Genomic DNA, 23,037 nt, shown 5'->3' on the forward strand with positions numbered 1-23,037 from the left:
CTCCCCCAGCTTCTTCTTCTTCTGCTGCTGCTGAGCTCATCGGGGCTCCAAACACAAACAAACAAACAAATAAATAAGAACACAAAAAAGTGCTCTGTTGATGTTGAGAAGTAAAACACAAACCGCAGAAAAGACTAATGACTTGGAATATAGTACAATAGCTGCAACCTTTTGTGAAAAATTATTATAATAATACGTCTTAGTATTATGGTTACGTCATTTGAGCGCGAGATGGCGGGGTTGACGGTGCCTTATGTTTTTTTCCTTCCTGTTTATTAATGCTACACAATCAGAAGAGCGCCATAAGGCAACAGAAGTGGCGGAGGGTCTGCACGGTCTGCGCTTTGCAAGCTGCAGTGTGCTTGACTTGTGGTCAGTCAGCTGACATCCTCATCAGTTCACGAGGCTTTGCTAAAGCCCAAGGGGAACAGAGAGGCAGCTTTCATACTACTCCCCACCACTTAGCAGCTGCCTGGCACATTCTCACTGCGTAGTTGAGTTTGTTTTAACTTTACACAGATTTCCTCGGATTACACTATGATTTTAGGCACCAGACTTTCATTATCACTTCAATGGAACCATAAAAACTGATCTCAAAACACTTTTTAATTTCACTTCAATGAACTTGCTAAGTGAAATTCAGAAGTTTCAGAATTGGTAAAACTAACTTGGGTAATAAATGTTTTTTTTTCTGACTTTGAAAATGTAGTTGTCGCTCAAAGTCAGATGTATAAAAACCTGCCTAAAGATGTTAGGGAAAGAGAGTGAACCTAGACAATTTGCGTCACTGTTACGATGTGCAATACTTCATGAATCAAAACAGATTTTCAGTATTTTCTGTATTAACCAAACAAATTTTACCCAAAGAGGAAGTTTTAAACCACTGGTTCAACAGTGAAAGAAAGTGGCACATGCATGTTAGACTGAAATAAGAAAGCACTCCCATCAGATACAAGGCATTATTTAACTCAATCATTAAATACTCATTTATTCAGATTCACCTTTTGCACTCACAGTCCGACCTACAAAAACATCAGCATCAGCACGTGACATTGAACATTTTGGTCAAACATAAAAGAAACTGAAAAGAGAAATACACAAATGGCTGGCCATTCAGCTTTTGTGTAAAACACAATGAGCCCAACCACATTGGCCAACGTTTTTCCCAAGACTCGGTTTCACACAGGCAGCTGCTTCTCTGACCAGTCAAACAACCAAACCAGTCAAGTTGACACTCAGTAGTTAGCACAACCAATTAAAGGGAGAACACCTCAAGAAAAGAAGAAGAAATGAAAATCCAAAAACTTGTGACAAACAAGCTGCAAAATACAAAGAGTGATTTATAACGTGATGTAAGAAGGAAAACCCAATCGCTCTCTCTCAAAAAAAAAGAAAAAACAAAACAAAGAAAAGTGCTAGTTATTTTGAGTTGAATTTCACACTAGCAGATTTGTTAGTCATAACCAACCATCAACAACCCAATCCACGTATGCAGCCCAGTCTCAGAGTCCCATGAAGGATATTGCAGAATGGGCAACAGCGCAGCCAAGTCTCTTGTCTCTCTGCGTCTCCTGAACACTGCGTCCAGGATTGTGAATGTGAAGGACAAGATGGGCACCAGAGGAGAGTCAGGTGGCTGAGGGACTGTAGTCCTGTGCAGTTGGGCCAGCTGTGTGTTTGCTGTGGGACACAGCACTGCAGCTACAGCGGCGTTCCCTCAGGCGACATAGTGATACTGGTTGGGAATCTCCTTGTCACGCTCCATGTAGTCTCTGTCTATGAGCGACTCGATGCGCTTCTTCAGGTCTCCCGGCTGCGCAGAGGTCAGCAAAAAAAACAACAACAAAAACAACAATGAGATTTGGGTGTAAATGTAGGAAAGAATGAAACTGAAGACAAGTGGTTTAACACATCACCTTGACAGGAAACTTGAGCTGGTTGTAGAGCTCTGACACCAGCAGGTTATGACTCAGGGTTTTCCTCATCTTCATAATGCGCACAACAGCTGCATCGATCTGATACTGCCTGTCCTGAAAGACGCGCTCTGTGGTGCTTACCTGTTCCTCAACCTGTAGGAAATATGACAAGTTAAAAAAACAAAAAAAACAACAACAAACAAACCGATTCCTCTGTTTAGAAAGGGATATATTAGTTGAAAGCTTGTGGTTAGTTAACAGGAAATAAAATGCATATTAAAAAAGAGAGGAAGTATTGAATTCACAAGAGAAATTTACCGTTTCCTTCATTTGAATCTGGTTGATCTTGATGCGGAACAGTTTGTGTTTAAAGTCATAGTTAAAATTGAAGCGATCTCCATCTTCCACGTCTTTCCCCCGAGGGTTCTTGTTGAGGACGCGGGCTTTCCCACAGGCCAGGGACTGCAGGGTTCGCCTGAGCTCTCCCTCCTCTGTGCAACACGACAAACAACAACAGTTAAAGCCACACACGGCTCTCTCACATCACTATGGTTGCTGCATATTTTAAGACATGTGTAACCTATTCCGGTAGCAGCACGGATCTCCTCCATGCTGAATTCCTCCCCTTCGTTGAACATGAGCAGCACCAGCGTTTGGAACAGGGAAACCTGCAGCTCCTTCTTGCCCTGTAGGACAAAATGGTTTCTGTAAAAGTAGGCTGAGTGATTGTAAATCTCAGAGCTCCGGTGAGATGCATCAAGCTCTCACCTCTTTAAATTCTGCCTTCAGTACAGCATGGCCCAGTGTGGGCTGCCACTGCAGTTTCCTTCCACTGTGCTTCCCAAGGTAGAACAGCTTGAACACTTCCTGGAGTTTCACCATCTACCAAGAAGTTACAGCAGCAGCATGTGATTGGCTGGCCATGTTAAAGCCATGCACTCTCGTCATTCTCACTACCTCTGATGGAAGGTGAACCTCCATAGGTGTGTATGAAGGCCAGTAGCCCATGGTGAGGATGTTTACAGTGAGTTCTATGTTGCTTGGCTCACTCTGGTTCTGCATATACTGAATTGCAAAAGTTAAACACATAAATATGTCATTAGCACTGCAGTGCTTTTGAGTCCATGTGCTGGGAATATTTCTGGTACCTGTTTGAACTGGATCATGATGTCTTTAGACAGCTCCATGTCCTTAAACATCCCCTCAAGCTTACTGGTGAAGGCTGCGCCACATTCTGCAAACGCACAAACATCACAGCTGACATGTCCCCATGCTCTACCAACACACACACAGACTACTTTGGGATTTAGCAACTCAATTTATTAATTTGGCTTAATAAAACTGATGGTTACAGTGATACAGTATGTATTATTTTACAATTAAAACCCAACTTTTCTGTTAGATTCTATACACAGTGCCTTAGGAAAATATTCATACGCTTAGTTTTTTTTGCACAACTTGAATGACTTTAACATTATATTTTTTGCAAACTGAAGAGAATTTGTATTTCAATTAAATTCAGAAATGTCGTCTTGAGTTATTTTACAAAAAAAAAAATTCAACAAGTTTGATCACTTGAATCAGTTGATTCAAGTTATTAAAGAAAGTAAGCTCAGTTAATTATTCAAATAGTTTAAAAAGTTTCCATCTAAGGAAACCCAGCAGATTGCAGAATATTTAATTATTTTAACAACTGCAAATTTTTGGGGCTATGCTTTTACTGGTTTTGCAAATATAGACACTAATATTCTTACCCTTCTTTGCAAAAACACTTCAATCTGACTATTTAGAGAACATCTTTGAACATCAGTTTGTAAGTCCTTCCACAAATTCTGGACTCTGGATGGTACAAAGTAAGACACGAATAGTTTTTGATTTAAACTACAACATTGTAGCTCTGAGGAACTTCGTGGTTGCCCAGCCTGTCAGTTTTGGTCAACAGACTTTCTATTTGTAAAACATAGATTTTGTAAAAACAAGAAACTCACCATGTTTCAGTTTGGACAGCATGGACTTTTCAGCATCAACAGAGGCACTCTTCCCAACCAGCAGACGCTTAGCCAAATCTTTCTTGTAAAAAGCTTCAAACACGTCTTTTCCTGCATGGACGAAAGCAGTCATTGTTACTTTAGAACAGGTCTGACAATCCCAACGAAGCATGATGAAAAGGTTCATTCCTCATCCGTGTAGAGGTGTAACAGACCGTGAATGAAGCGGAAGATTATCATGATCTTGTCCAGGATTCTCTCCAGTTCCTCCTCTGTCGCCTCCTTGTTTCCAGCTCTTAACTTGGAGTCCACGTATTTAGCTAAACAAGAAGCAGTAGCCAGAAAACATGTAATCATAGGCTGGAACTAATGCAGGATCAAAACTAAATGGAAGTTAATGGGGCTAAACATGATGGTAAACGACTGTTACTCGCTTGACCTACCAATGAGTTCAGCAGGCTTGTTGGGCCTCTTGTTGATGAAGGTTTCAAAGGCCTCCTTCATGGCGTTGATGAACGCCTCGTTGCGTGCAAAGCAGCTCTGCACAACATTGTCCATCTTGTCCTTGAAGTCCAAAAGATCTTGAACCATGTCCTTGTCCTTCTCTGGTGTGCAAACAATCTCCCCACCGAATGACTGCAACCAGAAGGTTTATTCAGGCTTTTCTGACATGTAACAGGACTAAAACATACATCTCTAACAGGTCATATATGTGTTTAGCATGTTTACCTTGATATAGTCCCTCCAAAACTGCAGCAGCGTGGGCAGTCCTGCTTTTACCTTACTGAAGAGCTGGTAGAGGAGGGCCAGCTCAGTAACACGGTTCTCATCTAGGAGATTGCTCAGACCTAACATAAAATGAACATCCAGACTCATGTTAAAGTCACAGTTTAAACTATTATATCTACTAAAACAAACGCGGTTCACTTCCAGAGTCTCAAATATTGCTACATGCATTACATTGATATTTCACATGAGCATTATACTTTGGAAAAACTTTATTTTTTCACTAATAGGAGAAAAAAACAGTAACATTATATGGGACATGTAATCCTTTTTCTATGGACATCCAGCTGTGTCTTGTGTAGAAGGGGAAATCTGGTATTTTTACCACACAACTATACCACAGCTCCAAAGAAAGTGATTATATTAATTATGAGAAATGTAAATAAATTAAAACAGACACACCTTTTTGTAGAACTGCATTCATATGCTCTCCTAAAAGTTGTTTCTCGACACAGCAGATGAGAGGCTTCCTGTGAAATGACGAAAAGTAAAAAATACGAATGAAAAATTTGACAAAAACTGAGAATTTGAATATGAAAACTACAATATATAAATGTATAATATGCTAGCTATTTGGTTTAGAAGAATACCTACATGTAATCTTCTTCTTTCAAAGCACTCTCCCAATTTAAAGAGCACATACAGTTCTATGCAAGTTCAAAATGTTTAATAAAAGAAGCTTATGGGGTTTAATATTATATGTTTTAATTAAGTTATAACAATTCAACATCAACTCTTGCTCCCTTTCATTTTGTAATGCTATGCTTTTCCTCTGATATTTTCACTCAAAAATGAACTTCTGTTAATACCTGAGGCTTTTACACCTGTTAACAGCCAGAAGCGAGGAAACTTGTAGACATTTTTTTTCTACCTCTTGGTTGAAAGTAGATCATTTCTTAGCCTAATGTGGAGACATGAGTGGTCGCAGCTCTACCAGAACTCACTCAATCTACAACTCGATCTGTAATAGAAGAAATGTTTTCCCTGCTCCTCTAATCAGATTTACACGACTGTATCATTTTGTGCATGGGTTCAGCCTATTTAAGAAAGGGTCTCTTAAATAAACTGAAACAAACTTTGGGAATTCTATTATTCGTTTTCACTTTTCAGTGAAAACGTTTCACTCTTGTTGATGAAGGTTTCAACAAGAGGTCATCGAGAGATGATTCAACAACAACATTCTGAATCTTACTGAGTGCTCTGGTCGAGGTAGCTCACAATTCGATCATTCTCCTCTTCTAAACGGCGAGCAACATGGTGCAGGTATTCAGGCACCTAAACACAAAAACAGTATAGTCTAAGACACCGATGATGGACTTGACCTCATAACCCCAGGATCTATTAGGAGTTTCCCTCACGTCTCTCTCCTGCATCAGCCGCTGTCCTTCAGCTGCATAGAGACGATTTGTTTCTGTCAAAAATCTCTCCTCGAAGGAGTCTTTGTAAACCTTTGAAGAAAAGAGAAGTAAAACGCAGTCTTTATGTGAAGCAAAATGACCCCCGCAGCCTGGTGCCTGTTACTACCAGATAGATACCTGCAGGTCTGACAGCATGCCCAGCAGGCTCCGCAGCAGACTGCGATCGACAGTCTCTCCATTTCGCTCCAGTTCTATCTGCTCCAAAATGCCTTCCACCGTTCGCTTCTGAACTGCACTGTCGCTCACAATGTGTGTGCGGAACAGCTCCAGCCCAGTATCCCTGCGGCGTACAAACCAGCATCAGCTTCCTGAACGCATCACTGGAAGCACAACCGAGCCGACGGAACCTCACCAGATGGAGGGCAGCAGAGAGTTCTGAAGCACATACGTTCGATCCAGGAAGAGAAAGATGCTTCGGATCATTATCTGGAAAGAGGGGAATCGTTAGCTCGTCACAGAGTAAGTGAACACTCTTGAAAGTTATAGGGCTGAAGCTCATCTCTTACAGTTTGCCTGCAGTGGTCCTGCCAGCAGCGATTCATTCGCTTCAGGAAGGAAAGGTTATCCATCGACTCTGTGAGCTCCAGGTTAAAGGGAAAACCACAAACAAGCACCATCACAACAACAACTTCTAATTTTACTGGGTAAAATGTCACAAAGCTTTTAGCTCTTAACTCCAAAATTATTGAAAACAAAACATTGACTGTTAAAGAAACAAATTCATCAACACAGTCGCCGTCTCACTGCCGTTGAGCTTCGTAAAGGTTTCTCCTGGTTTGGCTGAATAGGTTGTGGACAAATGAAAGGATATTCTCTGAACTGATGAATCTGTGCCCGCACATGATCCTCGCAAACCTGCCGCAGCTGCTTGTACAGCGTGGGGGAGACTTTGTACGAACACAAGTTCTCCACGGCCTTTCAGGCGTTTCAGCGAATCATTTGATAGGAGTCCCAGGAAAAAGACAAGACAAGAAACACATGAGAAAGTGAAGTCTTCGGACACGACTCCAGCCTTCTCCAAAGGAGATGTACTTAAGCAACTTGAATATTTATGCAAAACTGATTTCCAGAGTCAGAACTCGGAAATCCGGCTCTGGATTTGAGCTTTCAGATTTGAGCTTGACGTTTAACTGCACCGACCTGATAGAGCTCTTCCAGGTTGTACTTGATGGAGGTGCTGTTTTGGATGGCACCCACTGCATCTCGAAGCTTCAGCCACGTGTCTTCTGTGTAGTTCTCTGCTAGTTTTGGCCTATCTGTTGAAACACAACAATAAACAGGATCAAACAAGTTGCTGATATGATTCACAAAAACAGGGGGAAAACAAAGTTTTCGCTACCAGTCAAAGGTGAGGTGACAACTGTTCGTTCATTTAATGCTCCCAAACATTTAACTGCACTTTTTAAAAACATCAACTTAGACGTTTTAGTTCACCAATATATATTATTAATCTTCTATGCTTTCCACAGAAATCTCCAACCTTTATAATGTGTTTATTAAAGACCCACAGCGATTTTTATTGCTTTCTGATTTCAAAAGAACAAAAGTTTCCTACTTGTTGAGACTTTTTTCTGACAAACTGCAGGTAGAGTATTTTCTACAGCCGAAACTTTGGACCCACAAAACATTTACTGATAATAAAAACAAAACCAACATGGGGGAAATTCCAAAAAGTGTTTTTGGTTCAAATTGTTTTTCTGCTTTTTTTTTTTTGAGAACTTTTTGTTTTTGCTATTTTAACAATTCTTATATTTTTTATCTACTTTTTGCAAAATCTGCATACATTTATCTGACATTTGCAAAATACATATTTACAGATTTAAAGTTTGACGAGAAATTGAATTCTTTAAACACATGGATATATTCTGCTGCTGAAACATTAAAAAACATTAGCAGGTCTGAGTTTCTCACAGTAACCCAGAGTAAAAAAAATTATGGTACAACTTGTTGTTTTTTAATAATATTAGAACTGTATGTAAATTCTGTAAAAAATGTTTTTTCTTCTTTTAGCTGGCTGAAAGGCAGTGTGCAGGAACAAGTGGGGGAGGGGCAGTATTGGACTAGTCTATTCCTACAGCAGCCAGAAAAAATCTCTGATTACTCTGGCACTTTCCCCGTCTTCTCAGTGAAAGGATTTTAAATAGGACTGAAAATATAAAATGTTTTAAAACCTTGTTACCTTGGTACTGACAATTGGCCTATTTGAATTTAATATTGTTGTATAAACCATGTGAAGGGCTTAAAGTCACAACTACATTATTGCTTTATTGGAGTAAACGTTTACCCAGGGAAGTGGCCTACATAGTTAAAGCACCATAAGTTGTGAAGCTGTGATCTCTCTCAGCTGAGATCCATAGATAGACAAATGCACTTTTTAGTGAGCCTGCTTTACCAAGACACGGGGGATTCTGCATGAGAAGTGGGAATTTCAGGAGGAAATAACACAACTAATCACTTCAACATATGAAGACAAAATAAAACTACTGCATTATTTGAAAGCGTGAGGAAGTTGGTTGGTTTTAAAATAGCAGGCTTTAAGGAGCAAATTGTTATTTTCAAGTAAAACAACAAAGAAAATCACTTTCACACACAATCTTCTGCAGCCTGACTTGAGACCTCCATCCTTCCCTCTTGCTGATGCAGTGGGGGTAAAAAGCACCACATTGACAGTACCTTTGAAGTTTTTGATCACTAATTTCCTTGAGGCGCCTGTTTTGCCTGAAGTCCTGGCCATCCCGTTGGTGCTGTGCTCGGTCAGAGCCGAGAAGCTGGCCCTCTTGTCCTGTCGGGTGTCCTCTGCCATTATCAGATTAGCGCTTTGGCTTACCGCTGTGTGCTTCAAAGTGTTTTTGCTATGTTTCTGCTGGATTGTCCTGTTGCCTGTTTTGTTCGCTTCCAGCAATGCGGTCCCTCTTCGTTGAACTAGATTGTCTCTGGATGGCACCGCAGGAAGTCTATTTAAAGTACATGATGTTGCAAAAACTTGAAAAACACAACGCTAGGTGAGCATAAGAAAAATAAACTAGAGACAGCGAAGTAAACACATAGCTAGCTAACGGAGTGTTATCTAAAACTGTAGCACACTTTTCGTCCCATTCGCCACTTTTCTTTTTAGCTTTGTAGGCTAGTCCATGTCAATGCAGACTACATAAGAATTTTAACTAGCTCAGTTAATGTGTTGGGCAAAAGAAAAGAGGAGCTCCAACGCGACTTAGTTAGCGTTGACATGTTCGATTCATGTTGTTGGTAGCTGTCTTTACCATTTAGCTAGCTAGCATAACAAAATGGCTTTTCTCAGACGGGCTCCCTTGGACAGGTGCGTTCAAGAGTGGCTCGGATTTTCACCTTTTATAAGGCTTGTCTGTACTTTGACAGTAGATTCGAAACTTTTTATTCCACTTACCATACACATATGTATTAACATGTTAAGTCTCTCAAGAACTAAAGTGAAATAACAAGCACTTCAGTTCTTATTGTTGTTACATGACACTAAAAAAACAGTACCCAACTGAGATTGTGTGATATCTGTATTTTTTTTTCAGTTGTGTTTATTATAACTTTAAAAGTACTCATAAACTTTATGCATTATATTTACAGTGGTAAGGAAGTATAAATATGGCGTACTTATAATTACTTGCTTCATTGATACTGCAAGTAAAGCTTTATATATAAAAAAACTTGTTAGATTTGATCAAGTCTGATCAAATGTTAACTGTCTCCATGTGTTTTTTGTTCGTTTGTTTGGGGTTTTTTGTGTGTGCTTTCTTTCGCTTTTTAAATAATCTTTGCAGATTTCCACCCCTCCCGGATGGTCTTGAACGCACCTGCGTTCCACCTGCAGTCAGCGGAGGTTCATATGTGAGGCTGTTTTACTTTGGATCGGACCCGAACAGTAAAAACGGACATTTTCCTCAGTGTGGTTCGGTGCCTTCTTGGAAACCATGGCTAGAATGATGTGTATTTTTACAAACGTCCCATGACGGCTGCCTCCAGAGCAATAGGGCTCGCCTTTTGGTGCTGATTCGGCCTCTCTGCAGCGGTAGGTACCGTGGCTGCTAACGCCGACAACTCCACCACAAACTCGGCAGGGAGTTGGTCCGCCGAGCATCAGATCAAGAGATGAGTGATTGACTGGATTCCTGGATTTTTTGTTTGTTTGTTTCAAGCAGACACGCATATGAAACAGCAAACCAGCTTAGCTGTTTTGAACTCACACTGAATATCTTCCATTTCAGTCACATAATTGGAAATCCAAGAACTATATATATATAAAAAAATTCTGTTAGCTTTAGCCTGGCTAGAACGGTGTAAGCTAATGGTAGCTTCCCCAGTGAGATTCCCACGGGTTTTTTAAGAAAGCGAGAACCCATTTCAATGTTCACTGAATGATGTCGGCATGTAAACAGGCTGCCCTGTTTCCCGACAGTCGGTTTTACCTCGGAGGGAACTTTTCCTGCCGTTTTTTGGGGCGCTTGGCTTGGGAAGCTAACAGGCAGCTAAAGCCAAACCCTAAAGCATGAAAGGGAAAGTCTCCATTTCCTTCCCTCTTTTCTTCTCTCCAATATTTGTATACGTGCTTAAGAATCCGTACATGTATATTTCATTTAAATGTCTATATATTAATGATTTAACGGCCCAGGAAGTACAGAGTCACGTGCTTCATGCACGGCTGTGTTGAAATCTGCAGTCATCGCCATGTGATGCCATTTGAAACAGTTGGTATGGAAAAGCGTTTCAGGAAGTATTGATCACTAGCATTGACTTCTGGAACGACTTTAAAACAACCATTAACTCGACTTTATTTTAATTGTGATCAGATTGCATTAAATAATCTCAATAAACGCAACTTGACCCTCAGGGAGTATTTTGTTGTTCTCCTGGGAAAAATAAAAATATTCTAAAAGTAAAGACAGCCAAAATGCAAACAGAAATATGTCCCCCTGTAAAGGCTATAACTAGGGGTGGGGAATTGTTGTTTATCGGTATTGTAAAATTCTTCTAATCGTCATGAGATTTTGAGTTGTTGTGAGAGTGATCATCTTGACTTGATGATGTTTGCAGAACTCCTCTTCGCCCCACAGCCCATCCCAAAAAATATGTCCAAGCTTTGGTCTACACGAACTGCAACAAACGGCACTGTCTTTCAAAATAGGATTAGATTTGCTTGTTGTTTGCCGTTTAGCAATAGAACTGCATTACCTATGTACTAATGGGTCCTAACATTGTCTATAAATATATTTTTTCCTAAGTGCAGTCCTTAGGTGTTTGTGGGCTTTGGCTGCAGGAAGGTGCAGTCCCGCCATGAAGTCTGTTGCTAAAAAAGACTGCAGTGGTTTCTTTTTATGACTTCCTATCATCATTTTTTTTTATCAGCAAACTAAATACCACAAGATATTAGGATGAACTCCATATTGATTCAAAAGTCTATGAAGCCCATTTGTATCTGTAATGGATGATTATTATTATTATGTGATCTCAACAAGATTAGTAAGATTGTCTCCATTTATACCTCAAAACATATGCTTTGAGGTATTAATGCAAAAAGCACATCAAAAGATGTGCTTTTTGCACTGTCTCTTGATTTAGACAGTGGGAACATTTTGCAAATCTTTTGAGTGTTTCATCTACCTGATCATCATTCAGAGTTGATTTGTTTTTTGTTTATTTTTTATTGCCATTAGGCTAAATCCTAATACCAGTAAGTGAAAGTATTTTTATTATAAATCCTGTGTCATGTTTAATAAAGTGTATTCAATTGTAGAGAGTTTAAATTAATCAGTTAAGGGCGTACTTAATTTTTTTTTTTATGGAGCTGAGTGGATTGTGATGCTTCCACAAAATAAAAAAAAACAAATAAAGGTCTAAACTGACCTTTTGTACATTTCCAGGGTTGAATGTATTTCTTGGAGCAATTATACTGTGAAAGACTCACCCCTCTTCTTATCGCTGGGTTAATGTTAAAAGGGTGTGTCTGACAGTAACATTTATTCTCATTAAATTAACCACTCTCTCCATCCGTCTTTGTGCAGTTTTGCTGACGCTTGTCTTCTGCTGTTTAGTCTAGATGCCTTGGCTGAGATGAGTGTGAAGGCTTTTGAGCTTGTTCCCGCCGTGGAGCGCGACCTCCTCATGGGCGACAAGGCTCGCATCAACATCGAGTGCATCGAATGCTGCGGGAAGCACTTGTACGTGGGCACCAACGACTGCTTCATCCACCACTTTCTCCTGGACGAGGTCACTTCCCCCAAAGGCAAGCTGAGCTACTCGACCCAGAAGCTGCTTCACAAATACCTCGGCCTCAAGAAACCTGTCGCCGAGCTGCGTGCCGCTTCCGCTCTGGAGCGTCTCATAGTGCTTTGCGATGGAATAGTGTTCCTTGTTGACATGGTGACTCTGGAGTCGGTTCCCTCAGCAGCTGGCGGCGGGGTCAAAATCCGAGGCGTGACCGCGTTCTGCGTCAACGAGAACCCCGTCAACGGGGACCCGTTCTGCGTGGAGATGGGCGTGCTGTCGTCCAAGAGGCGGACAGTTCAGGTTTACATGGTCTACGAGGACAGAGTGCAGTTGGTCAAAGAGGTGAATACTCCGGAGCAGCCATGCGCCGTCAGTATCGATGGGTACTTCCTGTGCTTGGCCCTCACAACGCAGTACATGATCCTTAACTACAACACAGGAGCGTCGCAGGACCTCTTCCCTTACAACAGCGAGGAGAGGAGACCCATTGTGAAGAGGATCAGCCGGGAGGAGTTCCTCCTCGCCGCTCCTGGCGGCCTCGGTGAGTTTATCATCGGCGGCTCAAAAAGTTGGGAGTTCTGCCGAGAACAAAAGCTGCTCATATCCACCGACAAGAATCGGCTTTGCACCTTGTAGTGAAGCTAATTTTTCTCTTGTTTTAGGTTGTAGAACTAGTTTGCTTACATGCTCTAAGCTACAGTATTTGTTATGTAGTCAGTGATGAGTCCAGCTTTCCCAGTTGTAGTTCTTTATAAAGTTTGAAAGGTTTTAACTACCTTTTTGTGCTCAGTAAAAAACGTAATTTTCCCCTCTCTTCATCCAGGGATGTTTGCCAACTCAGAGGGAGCGTCTCAGCGGGCTCCCGTTAACTGGTCAGAGAGCGTGATTGCTGCCGCTGTGTGTTTTCCGTATGTGGTGGCTTTGGACGAAAACTTCATCACCATCCACAGCATGTTGGACCAACAGCTGAAACAAACTCTTTCGTTCAGGAATGGACGCGTTCTGCAAGATTTTGAAGGTGTGCTCGCATCCTCTGGATTTCACATGTGATAAAAAACATTTCTGTGGTTAAAATATGGAGATGATCATTTTTTACAGCCACGCAAATTATTGCTATAGTGTTTCTGTTTAGTTTGTAAGTTTCAAAGCTTCAGAAAGTCTAAAAGCTGCAATCCCACAGGTTGAAAACCTTTGCAAGGCTCTATAAAAAAATCCTAATATAAATTCTTCTTGTTTTCCAAATGTTGATTAGATATAATAACAAAGTGATCTCATTTTAGAGCTGGACACTTTTTAAAGGCTGATTTGAATAACAGTGGATTAAAGGGAGGATGAGTCGACTGGTTCTTTGTAAAACAGATACATGCGCAGTCACAATCTGAGTGTGTGAGCGTTGTGTGTGTTTTAGGTAAAGTCATGCTGGCTTCCACGAAGTCTGTTTACGTCCTGGTTCCTCTGCCACTGGAGAGACAGATTCAAGACTTACTGGCCAGCCACAGAGTGGAGGAAGCACTGGTCTTAACCGAGGGAGCTCAGAGAAATATTCCCAAAGACAAGTTCCAGGTAAATATCAGCAGGTCATTTTAATAGAAAGGCAAAATACAAGGCCTAAAAGAACTATTGATGCCAGGCTGATGGAATCTGAATGTCTTAGGGTACAAATATGCCCAAAGAGAAACAGAAACTTTTAATCAATTTATGGTACTATGATTATAGGACACACACCAAATCCTGTTAGCACAGAAGGTAAAAACAACTTTCTGTTTGTCTGGATTTAATGAAGCAAAATGTAAATAAACAAGCATTTCAAACGTTTGTTTCTATGTACACCAGCGTTGTGGACTTGAGTCATGAGACTTTGAAGCAGAGTCAGACTCGAGTCAAAATGTGGACCTTTCTTTGTCTCTTTTTTTTGTTGTTGTTTTATATGTCACAAATGTTATGTCTTCAGAAATTTGAATGTACAGTAGTGAGACTTGTTTTGGGTAAATTAGACTTTTAGTCCCGTGCTGGTCTAAAAGTATAGTTGAGGGATTTAGGACATTTTTCAGTTTCCATACACACTTGGGAAAAGATTTAGTGGAAATGTAGAATCTAATTTACTTTCACAAATGAAAAGACAATCAAAAGAAACATATTTCTGGAAGTGACATCTGGGCTAAGATATTTTAAATCATCGCTTTGTTATAAAATTACATATTTGGTCAATTACCTTGCTCTGGTTTGAAAAACTTCATGTTGTATTTGGCGTACTTTGTTATTTCTGTAGTTACATTTTTCTTTCCATTGTTGCCACTTTCTTCAGGTTTTGCACAGAAGAATCCTTCAGCAGGCAGGGTTCATAAAGTTTGGCCAGCTTCAGTTCCTGGAGGCTAAAGAACACTTTAGGTAACAGCTGGAGTTGCTTTTTCTTGACATCTCGGCCCTTTTCGAAACCCTTCACAAGAACCATCTGATTCTTGTGAATTTTTCTTCTCTTTTGCATCTCATTCAATTTAATCATTGCTTTAAAGGTTTATGTAACATATCTCGTTTCCTTAGGGTACCATGTTACTCCTGTCATTGCTGACGATTTTTTTTTATATTTCAAAAACTTACAGATTTTAATAATGACCATATTCAATAATTTGACAAAAGTTGTGATGTTTAGTTTCTTATATTGTTTTCTACATCTTTGTCTTTTTACTGACGAATTTGATAAATGTGCCGGTCTTGCATGAGAAATATCAGTCTTTTTTTTTTTTTCTTTTGATATGTCATATGAAATGTCTTGAATTTTTCCAGGAAGGGTGAGCTGGATGTGCGGGAGCTCATCTCTCTCTACCCTTTGCTGCTACCAGCTTCCTCCTCGTTCATGCGCTGCCACCCTCCTCTTCACGAGTTTGCAGATCTCAACCATCTGGCACAAGGAGACCAGGAGAAAGTGCTGCGATGCAAGAAATTCCTCATCAGCTATTTAGGAGAGGTAACCGGGTTAAAACAGCCTGGTAAGCCAGCAGCGTGTTGTGTGGCTTCAATTTGCGCTTTTCCTCCTCCCGCTCAGGTTCGCAACACAGACGTGGTGAACGGCTGCAGAGACGACGTGGACACAGCTCTGCTGAAGCTCTACGCCGAGCAGGATCACGACAGCCTGCTGGACCTGCTGGCCTCGGACAATTCCTGCGTGCTCACAGATAGCGTTCCGTGGCTGGAGAAGTATCATAAGTGTGTATGCTGCTATGATTATTCATCTGGTTTAAAGCAGGGCTGATTACTCGCAATGAGTCGATTGTTGGAGTGATCGTCAACTAATTAAGTAATCGATTAGTCGATAGCTAGAGTGTACAGACTCAAAAAAGGCTGAAAGATCAACACAGTCCAATCAGTAATTAAGCCAAAACTGTATACAAATATATACATTTTGCATTTAAGATCAAATAAAAAAACAGTAAATATGTTCTATTCAGAAATCCTATAGGGACATAGTTTTAGCTTTAACCGGTTAATCTAAATTTGAATCATCAGATTAGCCTGTCATTGTATTGAAGCTAAGTCAAACAAAGGGCTGAGCTTTTCCCGTGTTGATGTTTGAAATATTTTTTTAGCTGCATCTTTTACTGCAGATGATCAGGAGCACACTAAATAAATGTGTACTACTTTCTTCTTTTAAGAAATGAACAGAATTATTTGTTTTATCTCTTAATGCATTTCTAATATTGCACAAAATGAGACATACGGGTTTTAAATGAAACATCTGCAGAATGTGTCTATTTTTTAGATCAAATTAATCCATAGAATAATCAATTACTAAAATAACAATTAGTTGCAGCCTGAGTTAAATGATATAATTTGGTTGGCATGGTGTCGGGGACTGGAAAAAGAAAATGAAGCACAGAAAAAACAGCAGCATTCTCCTGCTGTACTGCATCCGACTGGATGGAAACACACAACCCTCACACACTCAAAGTGTGCATTAAACATAAACATTTGTTGTAAACTCTGTTGTCTTTTGTATTTAGGCTTTAAGAAATGGGTTTAAACTGGACTGAGAATTTGTGATGGTGATTTTTGTCATAAGTGTGTGTTGGAACCCTGCCAAATAAAAAATGTAGATTCCTTATTAAAATGTCCATTTACTCACAGCAGATTAAGACACAAATATTATGCTGTGATTTCTTTATCGGCTCTATAAGAAGCAAGAACTTTCAATTATTAATCTCAGCGATTCTGTTTTAAACTCTGAGCAAATTGGCATGTCGAGTTAGAATAGAGGATTACTGTGGGAATCGGTATGATTTTCATTAATTATTCCAGTGATGAAATTGACCAATTCCTTCAGGATTGTCTGAGGCGAGCCTTTGTTGGGTAAATACTGCTCATTGTCCCGTGCCGTTAATTAACTTCCTGATGAAGCTGTTAAATCCGTGTCCGGTTCAGCCAAGCCAGTTTAATTACTCGGCACAGAAATGTAATTATGTTTTTGAAGCTCGACTCAATCCGCTCTTGTATTTCTCTCAGATATTTTGCACTCGGGCTTCTCTATCACTTTAATGGTCAGGATGCAGCAGCGCTAAAGGTTTGTATTCCTACAATTTAAAAAACATAAATAAATAGAACCTGCACCAGATCAGTAACGCCCTCTCTTGTCTGTTTTTTTTGGGTTTTTTTAGTTGTGGATGCGCATTGTAGATGGCGAACTGCAGGACTCCACTAGATCCGATCTGTACGAGTACATTGTGGACTTTCTCTGCTGCTCTTCCAGTATGGAGATCGTGTGGAAGTATGCAGACTGGGCTTTGCGGAAGGATTCCACTGTAAGTTCCCCAAAAATGTAACTCTGATGTCTGACTTTTGGTGCAGCTTTGACCCAAATATTATCTTCTTCAACATTTGTTTCTGGGAAGATCCAACTTCCCACTTTCCATGGCTACAGTATATTTACTCTCTTCCTCATTCATAATATTTGCTGCTTATTCTCTTCAGCAAACTGCCATGTAATTGAATGTGTTTTTTTAACTGAAAAAACAAAACGAGTTTACTTTTCTGTTGCATATGGCCGTAAAATCTGCAAATAAAGTATTTAGGAACTTCCACAGACCTTGTGGTTCTCTTCAAACAGATGTTTTTGATCATTTTACAGACTTTTCATTTGTTTTTTTTCTTAATAGACAGGTATTCGGATCTTTACTAAGAGGCCTGTCGGCAAAGATCGAGCAGAGGTGAACCCAGATGAAGTCATCACTTACCTGGCGAAACACAGCCAGGCTCTGCTTCTCTACTTGGAGCACCTGGTGTTGGAGAGAAAAATACAGGTTAGATATAGCCGTTCTTTGGGGATGCAGTTGAAAAATGCAAGAAAATATCTTGAGCTTACAAGTCCCACAACCAGGACTTGTAAGCTCTTTGAATCAAATAAATGTGATCTGAATTCACAAATCCTGCGGCAGAAGTGCTACTGCTTGTGAAAATTGGTGGTTGCATTGCTACCTAGCCAGACCCAACCACAGTAACATGTTATTATTTAGATGGATTTGACTGTTTCTGGGGTCGTTTTTCCCTTCTTGTTGTGCAGAAAGAGAAGTTCCACACACACCTCGTTGTGTTGTACCTGGACAGGGTCATGCTGTTGCTGTCAGAGTCGTCGGCTGATGAGGGTCAGCTGACCAGAGCCAGGGAGAAGCTTCAAGCCATGCTCAGGGAGTCCGACTTATACCGTGTACAGTTTGTTTTAGGTAACACAAACCATCCAGTGCAACAGGAATATTTATTTTAGAGTCATTGAGATCAATTTTCAGATTGAAGCTCATTTTTTCAAATTCTGTTTCAACCCGGGTTAGGTAAAATGGAGAGCTGTGACAAGCTGCTGCAAGAGCGTGCAACACTACACGGGAAATTGGAGGAGCACGACCAAGCGCTGCACATCCTGGTCCACAAACTCAGAGACTTCCCGTCCGCCGAGGCGTTCTGCATCTGGGCCTCGTCCAATCGAGATCCAGCATATCGACAGCGGTTGTTCCACCTCCTCCTGGGGGTCTATTTAGACGGCAAAGGTCAAGCAGCTGGCGGCGAGATGGAGATGGCGGCCGTGGATCTGTTAAACAGACACGGCGAGGTGTTCGACGCCGTCCGCGTCCTACGGATGCTTCCGGAGAGCTGGTCGCTGCAGCTACTGAGGCCTTTCTTGAACCGAGCCGTCAGGGCCAGCATGCACGCCGGCCGGACCGCCCAGATCGCTTTGGGACTCGCCCGCTCTGAGAACGTCCAGCTGCTGCATGACAGGGTGAGCAAACCTGCTTTCCTAAACCCCCCACTTATTTATTCATGAATATATATATATATTTTTAACCAAATGTTGGTTAAAATTGATGGACCAGCTAATTAATCTGTGGGCTTTGACTTTGTTGTTTCTTATGTGTCGGTAGGTGTTCACCTTTGTTAAGGCTAGGCCAGTTTCTACAGAAGTGTTTAATGGACTGAGATTGGGAATTAATTCAGGAACATTAAGTGTCTTTTTACAACAAGATTGTTTTTCATTTAAACAACACAGAAAAAAACTTAGAACAAGATGCAAAACTTGCTAAAATTAGAAAGGTTCTCATTTTAACAAAAATCTTTCTCGTTTAGCGAGTTTTGCATCGCATGAGATTTTTTTTTCTTTAAGGGAAAAACATTGCTCATTTTAACAAGATGTGAAAATACTTGAGAAGGTGTAAAGTGGCTCGCCATGACTTCTCTTCCTCTCACCGTGGCATCATAAGATGTTACAGCCTTTCTTATTTAAGAAAATATGTTTTGGTTTTAATGAGATGTCAAAATTACATTTTTAACAGATTATTTTTTAATGGCAAAAACTCTTTTTAATGAGTTTTGCATGTCATTATGACAAAGTTTTCTCATTAAAATGAAATACTGCTCCTGCATTTATTTTCAAGCCCTGGGAATTAAATGCTTCCATATGTTGGTTTTAAATTAACTTAAACCTATTTTTATTTGTAACTAACAATAAAAATCTAAATAAACTGAGGCACATAATCACAAAGTCTGATCAGACAGTATTCTTGCTCCTTCTTATGGATAGTTGACACTTGATTTTGAAAAAAAAAAAAAGAAGAAAGTTTCAGTTTTGATTTGTTAGAACTCGTGTTTCCTTCCTCTACAGTTAAAAGAGCAGAGGAAACCTATCATTGTGTCGGAGAAGAAGGGATGCCACCTGTGCCACAACACCTTCAGTGAGCCCAGCGTGGTCTGTCTGCCCGGAGGAGTACCTGTCCACGTCCACTGCGCCGCACAGAGAGTAAGAGACTCTCCCACAAAGAGACAGTTAGCTAATAGCAGTAACCATACGTGAGACTAAACATTTCCCACTGCTGTCTGATGTGCGACCGGAGGCTGCAGCCTTGTTGGGAGAACAAGAGGCACAGACGGGCATCCAGTTTCAGCTGTGGCGTGAACGCCACAAAGGAAGCCGGCTCAGTGCCACTGTGTTCAGCTGTTCGTTCATGTGCTCCACTTGTGCAGATTTAGGAATTCCAGCTCGGTTTCTTTCTCTATCTGTCCCGTCTTCGCCCAAAAAGGTGAAACCCCGAATTGGATAAACAAATTTGACAACAGATGATTTTCTTTTTCTTATTTTTAGTCCTGTTTCAAATATTTCTGAAGCATGGAATAATACCAAGACTCCTCCGGTTCTTGTCCTGTCAGTTTGTGTTATTCTGTCCTGACGTGGCCTCTGCACGCTAGGTTTAATGTGAAATACTACAAAGGCACTTTCTTTGTGTGTGTCTTTTACTGGAGCTGGTGTCTCTGTTGGTGTCATCAGTGTTTCACATGACGACACTTTGATCCGACCTATTACTATGTTTTGATTATAATCCAAGTAAAAAACTTGGTGACTATGAGGAAAAGACATGTGGAGAAACGTACATCTGAATAGAACTTCAGATGCAAATAAGGAAATTAAAAGAAAATGAATTAAATGTACAATGAATTCAATGTTATACCTCCATTGAAAATATGGGGAAAAGTCTTACTGTCTGGCTTTGACTAATAAAAAATGGTTTCCATTCTGCTTTCAGCCTCTGTTACACTCAAGATGCTTTTACAAATGAAGCGCACTCCAGTTCAAATGAAATCAAATTTCACCTCATTGTCAACAGCAGTGTCTTTGATCTCCAACTCATGACTCTCCCACCTCAAGACGCTGCCTCGCAGAACCATATTGTCATATTAGCAAAAAATAACAAAAGCTTTTCAAAATAAACAGGTTTCATTTACTTTGTAAATGCCTTTTGTTAGTCGAATGAAATGCACAGATGGATTGGGCAGAAAGCGATATAGACAGTGAATAATCATCCGTGCTCTGAAGATTACAGTTTCATGTTGGGGAAAAATAGCTCTCAGGGTCATATTGTTTTCTGTCATTAATCCCGAACAAACATCACACAAGAGAGAAGAAAATGAAAGGCAATCTTGAACAACCTTCAAGTACTTTTAAGTGGGAACATGAATAATTAAGACAATTTTTTCAGCGTTACTAACAGGAGCACAGAACAGGAAAACAAGAAACAATTTCACATGTAATTTCTTCAGGCTGTAAATGTGGAAAAATAATAAAATAAAGATACCTTAAAAGGGACAGCTTGGCTAAACCTTCAGGTTAGATTTTGGAGGCTCTGCGTTATGCAAACATTAAATGTTCCCCTCAAGCCTCACACTAGAAATATGAGGCACGTTTAAATAATTTGCGTAGCTTAAAAGCTCGCTGAAATGTGGCAAATGTTAAATTTTTTTAAAAACCTAAGTTCCAATTAATAATTGGATTCAGTCTAATTAATCATTAATGAAGGCAATTTCTCCGGTTTTTAGTACTATAATTGTTTTGGTGCGATTGTTTAATCTGCGAAAATAAATTTGGTCACACGATGGCAGTATTGTGTAACATTTTAACGAAAGCAACGTGCAGGTCTTCAGAATGGCTACCTCTAACATGAATCTACATTTCAAATAACTAAGTATGTTCTCTTCATTTATTACAGATATTATTTTTGCACTGCAGAGAGTAATAGATGGTTATATTTGACTCAGACTGTTGACGCCCCACTTGACCTAAGAGCATCCGACACTCATAGAGGATGGGTTTCTAATGAAATATTTTCTCTTCCCTTGGAAATTGTGGGTAAAAAAAAAAAGTGTCATCATGAACTGCTTTGATGGTCCAAGAACATACCTGAAAGGTTTAATACGTCTTAGCTTTCAAAGTTGCCTGCTTCAGAAGCCTGGAGTTACGGTTTTAACCTTTGTGCTGTGACACCCCTGTGGAAAATGGAGAGAGATGGAAGTCAGCGGTTTTCTATCAATTTCTTAACAGGCTTGTCATCAGAGCAAAGTACCTCAAGCTTCAAGCTTCTTTCTAAATGATAACAACGAGGTGTGCCTTGAACGTCATAAATAATACTTTTTCAGTCTGGCAAGGTGCATTTATTCAGCTGATCTGTGTGGACTTACTTCATCAGAGCCATATTACTTGTATAACATATTTGTCTTCAGAAAACCTTGTCAGAACGTGCATTAAATGAAAATGACACCAAAAGGCTGATACTATTGAAACCACTGTCCAGTTCTGCGTTTCTAAAGCTTTTGTTGTCCAAAGACTTTAACTGTAGCTTGTTGGAAAGGCCTCTGCACCGTGACTTCAAATCACATAAGAAAATTCTGCAAAGTTGTGTGAAAAGTTGCAATTGTATTTTATAAATATGTGTATAGTGGTGTGTAAATACTGCATTTGTATGTGTTTGTTGCTTTCTAAATCGATGCCACTGTGGATGGAGTGTGAAAAACTGCTAATCCGTCCCATTTTAATAAACATATGTTTCAGCTCCGACTCAAACGTTTGGTTGTACTTGCCTTCATTTCTGGTAGTTGGGCTTGACTGTGCTTTCTTCTGGTAAGTTCTCTTGTTAAACTCTGACCACTAAATCACAAGGTCGTATTACGAGTCTCTTGAAAAGAGACACAGCATCCAAGAGCGTTACCAAAACAGACACAGAAATGCGAGTGAACATATTTCGGAAATGTTTTACGTGAGTTTGAGCTGATCTGCTCTGTCACTACTGTCATGAATCATTCTTTAGAAATCATGGTCTTAAACTAATTGAGAAGAGAGGTTTTGTGCATTAAAATAGCATACATGTAAAGATTTTCACTATCGCTAGAAATATTCAGCTGTGAAAACTGAATCACAAAAACAAAGGCCTTAATTTAATTCAGTGTCCCTGCAAACTCTTTTTTTTTCACACTGAAACTTTTGAATTGATTATCAGAAAACTTAAACTTTTGGTAACAAGATGTCTTTTACCAGAGTATTCTGGGCAAGAAATACATGTTGCAGTTAAAATATCAATAGCTGTAACGTGCACATGTGGAAAATGAAAAAGCAAAGCATATATCTCAGATGAAACCAGCAACAAAGATGTACAAAGTAAATGTTGGGTAATCCTAATAAGTGGTGTCATACATTGATGCCCAGATGTTTGTGTATTTAAAGCATTTAGCAATTGTTAAATGCCCTCAATGAGATGAGCTGCCTAGGATGGATTTCTGCTCGGCTTAATTTTCATGTTTTGGTTCATCCACCCACATGGATACAGATCTGCAGCTTTATGCTTCATGTGCATTCAAATTATGGGGAAACCATGCTTTTCTTTGTGAACTCTGTGC

The 23,037-nt window shown here is 40.1% G+C and overlaps 2 protein-coding genes across 3 annotated transcripts; one reads left to right on the forward strand and one right to left on the reverse strand.

Annotated features, from left to right (window-relative positions):
- Nucleotides 1–972: 972 nt before the first annotated feature.
- Nucleotides 973–9,410, reverse strand: cul4a (cullin 4A). Its single transcript, XM_055045117.1, has 20 exons — nt 8,782–9,410; nt 7,249–7,364; nt 6,919–7,023; nt 6,615–6,683; nt 6,461–6,534; nt 6,226–6,388; nt 6,049–6,138; nt 5,883–5,965; nt 5,093–5,160; nt 4,634–4,752; nt 4,348–4,540; nt 4,120–4,224; nt 3,905–4,015; nt 3,065–3,150; nt 2,874–2,981; nt 2,685–2,798; nt 2,497–2,602; nt 2,235–2,407; nt 1,917–2,069; nt 973–1,813 (listed from the first exon to the last, which is right to left on the reverse strand). Exons 1-20 carry the CDS (start codon nt 8,909–8,911, stop codon nt 1,718–1,720), a joined length of 2,262 nt encoding a protein of 753 aa, XP_054901092.1. The 5' UTR covers nt 8,912–9,410; the 3' UTR covers nt 973–1,717.
- A 539-nt stretch (nt 9,411–9,949) lies between these two features.
- Nucleotides 9,950–20,389, forward strand: tgfbrap1 (transforming growth factor, beta receptor associated protein 1). Of its 2 annotated transcripts, none has more exons than XM_055045099.1 (13): nt 9,950–10,147; nt 12,168–12,883; nt 13,166–13,360; nt 13,751–13,905; nt 14,648–14,730; nt 15,127–15,307; nt 15,386–15,546; nt 16,840–16,897; nt 16,992–17,135; nt 17,490–17,633; nt 17,894–18,053; nt 18,159–18,601; nt 19,481–20,389. In XM_055045099.1, exons 2-13 carry the CDS (start codon nt 12,187–12,189, stop codon nt 19,667–19,669), a joined length of 2,610 nt encoding a protein of 869 aa, XP_054901074.1. In that variant the 5' UTR covers nt 9,950–10,147; nt 12,168–12,186; the 3' UTR covers nt 19,670–20,389. The 2 variants fall into 2 exon arrangements, with proteins under 2 accessions (XP_054901074.1, XP_054901075.1); XM_055045100.1 differs by having other exon boundaries at nt 12,173–12,883.
- Nucleotides 20,390–23,037: the final 2,648 nt, after the last annotated feature.

Source organism: Poeciliopsis prolifica, unplaced genomic scaffold, assembly GCF_027474105.1.
Source record: "Poeciliopsis prolifica strain line A6 unplaced genomic scaffold, Auburn_PproV2 SCAFFOLD021, whole genome shotgun sequence".
Classification (NCBI taxonomy): Eukaryota; Metazoa; Chordata; class Actinopteri; order Cyprinodontiformes; family Poeciliidae; genus Poeciliopsis; species Poeciliopsis prolifica.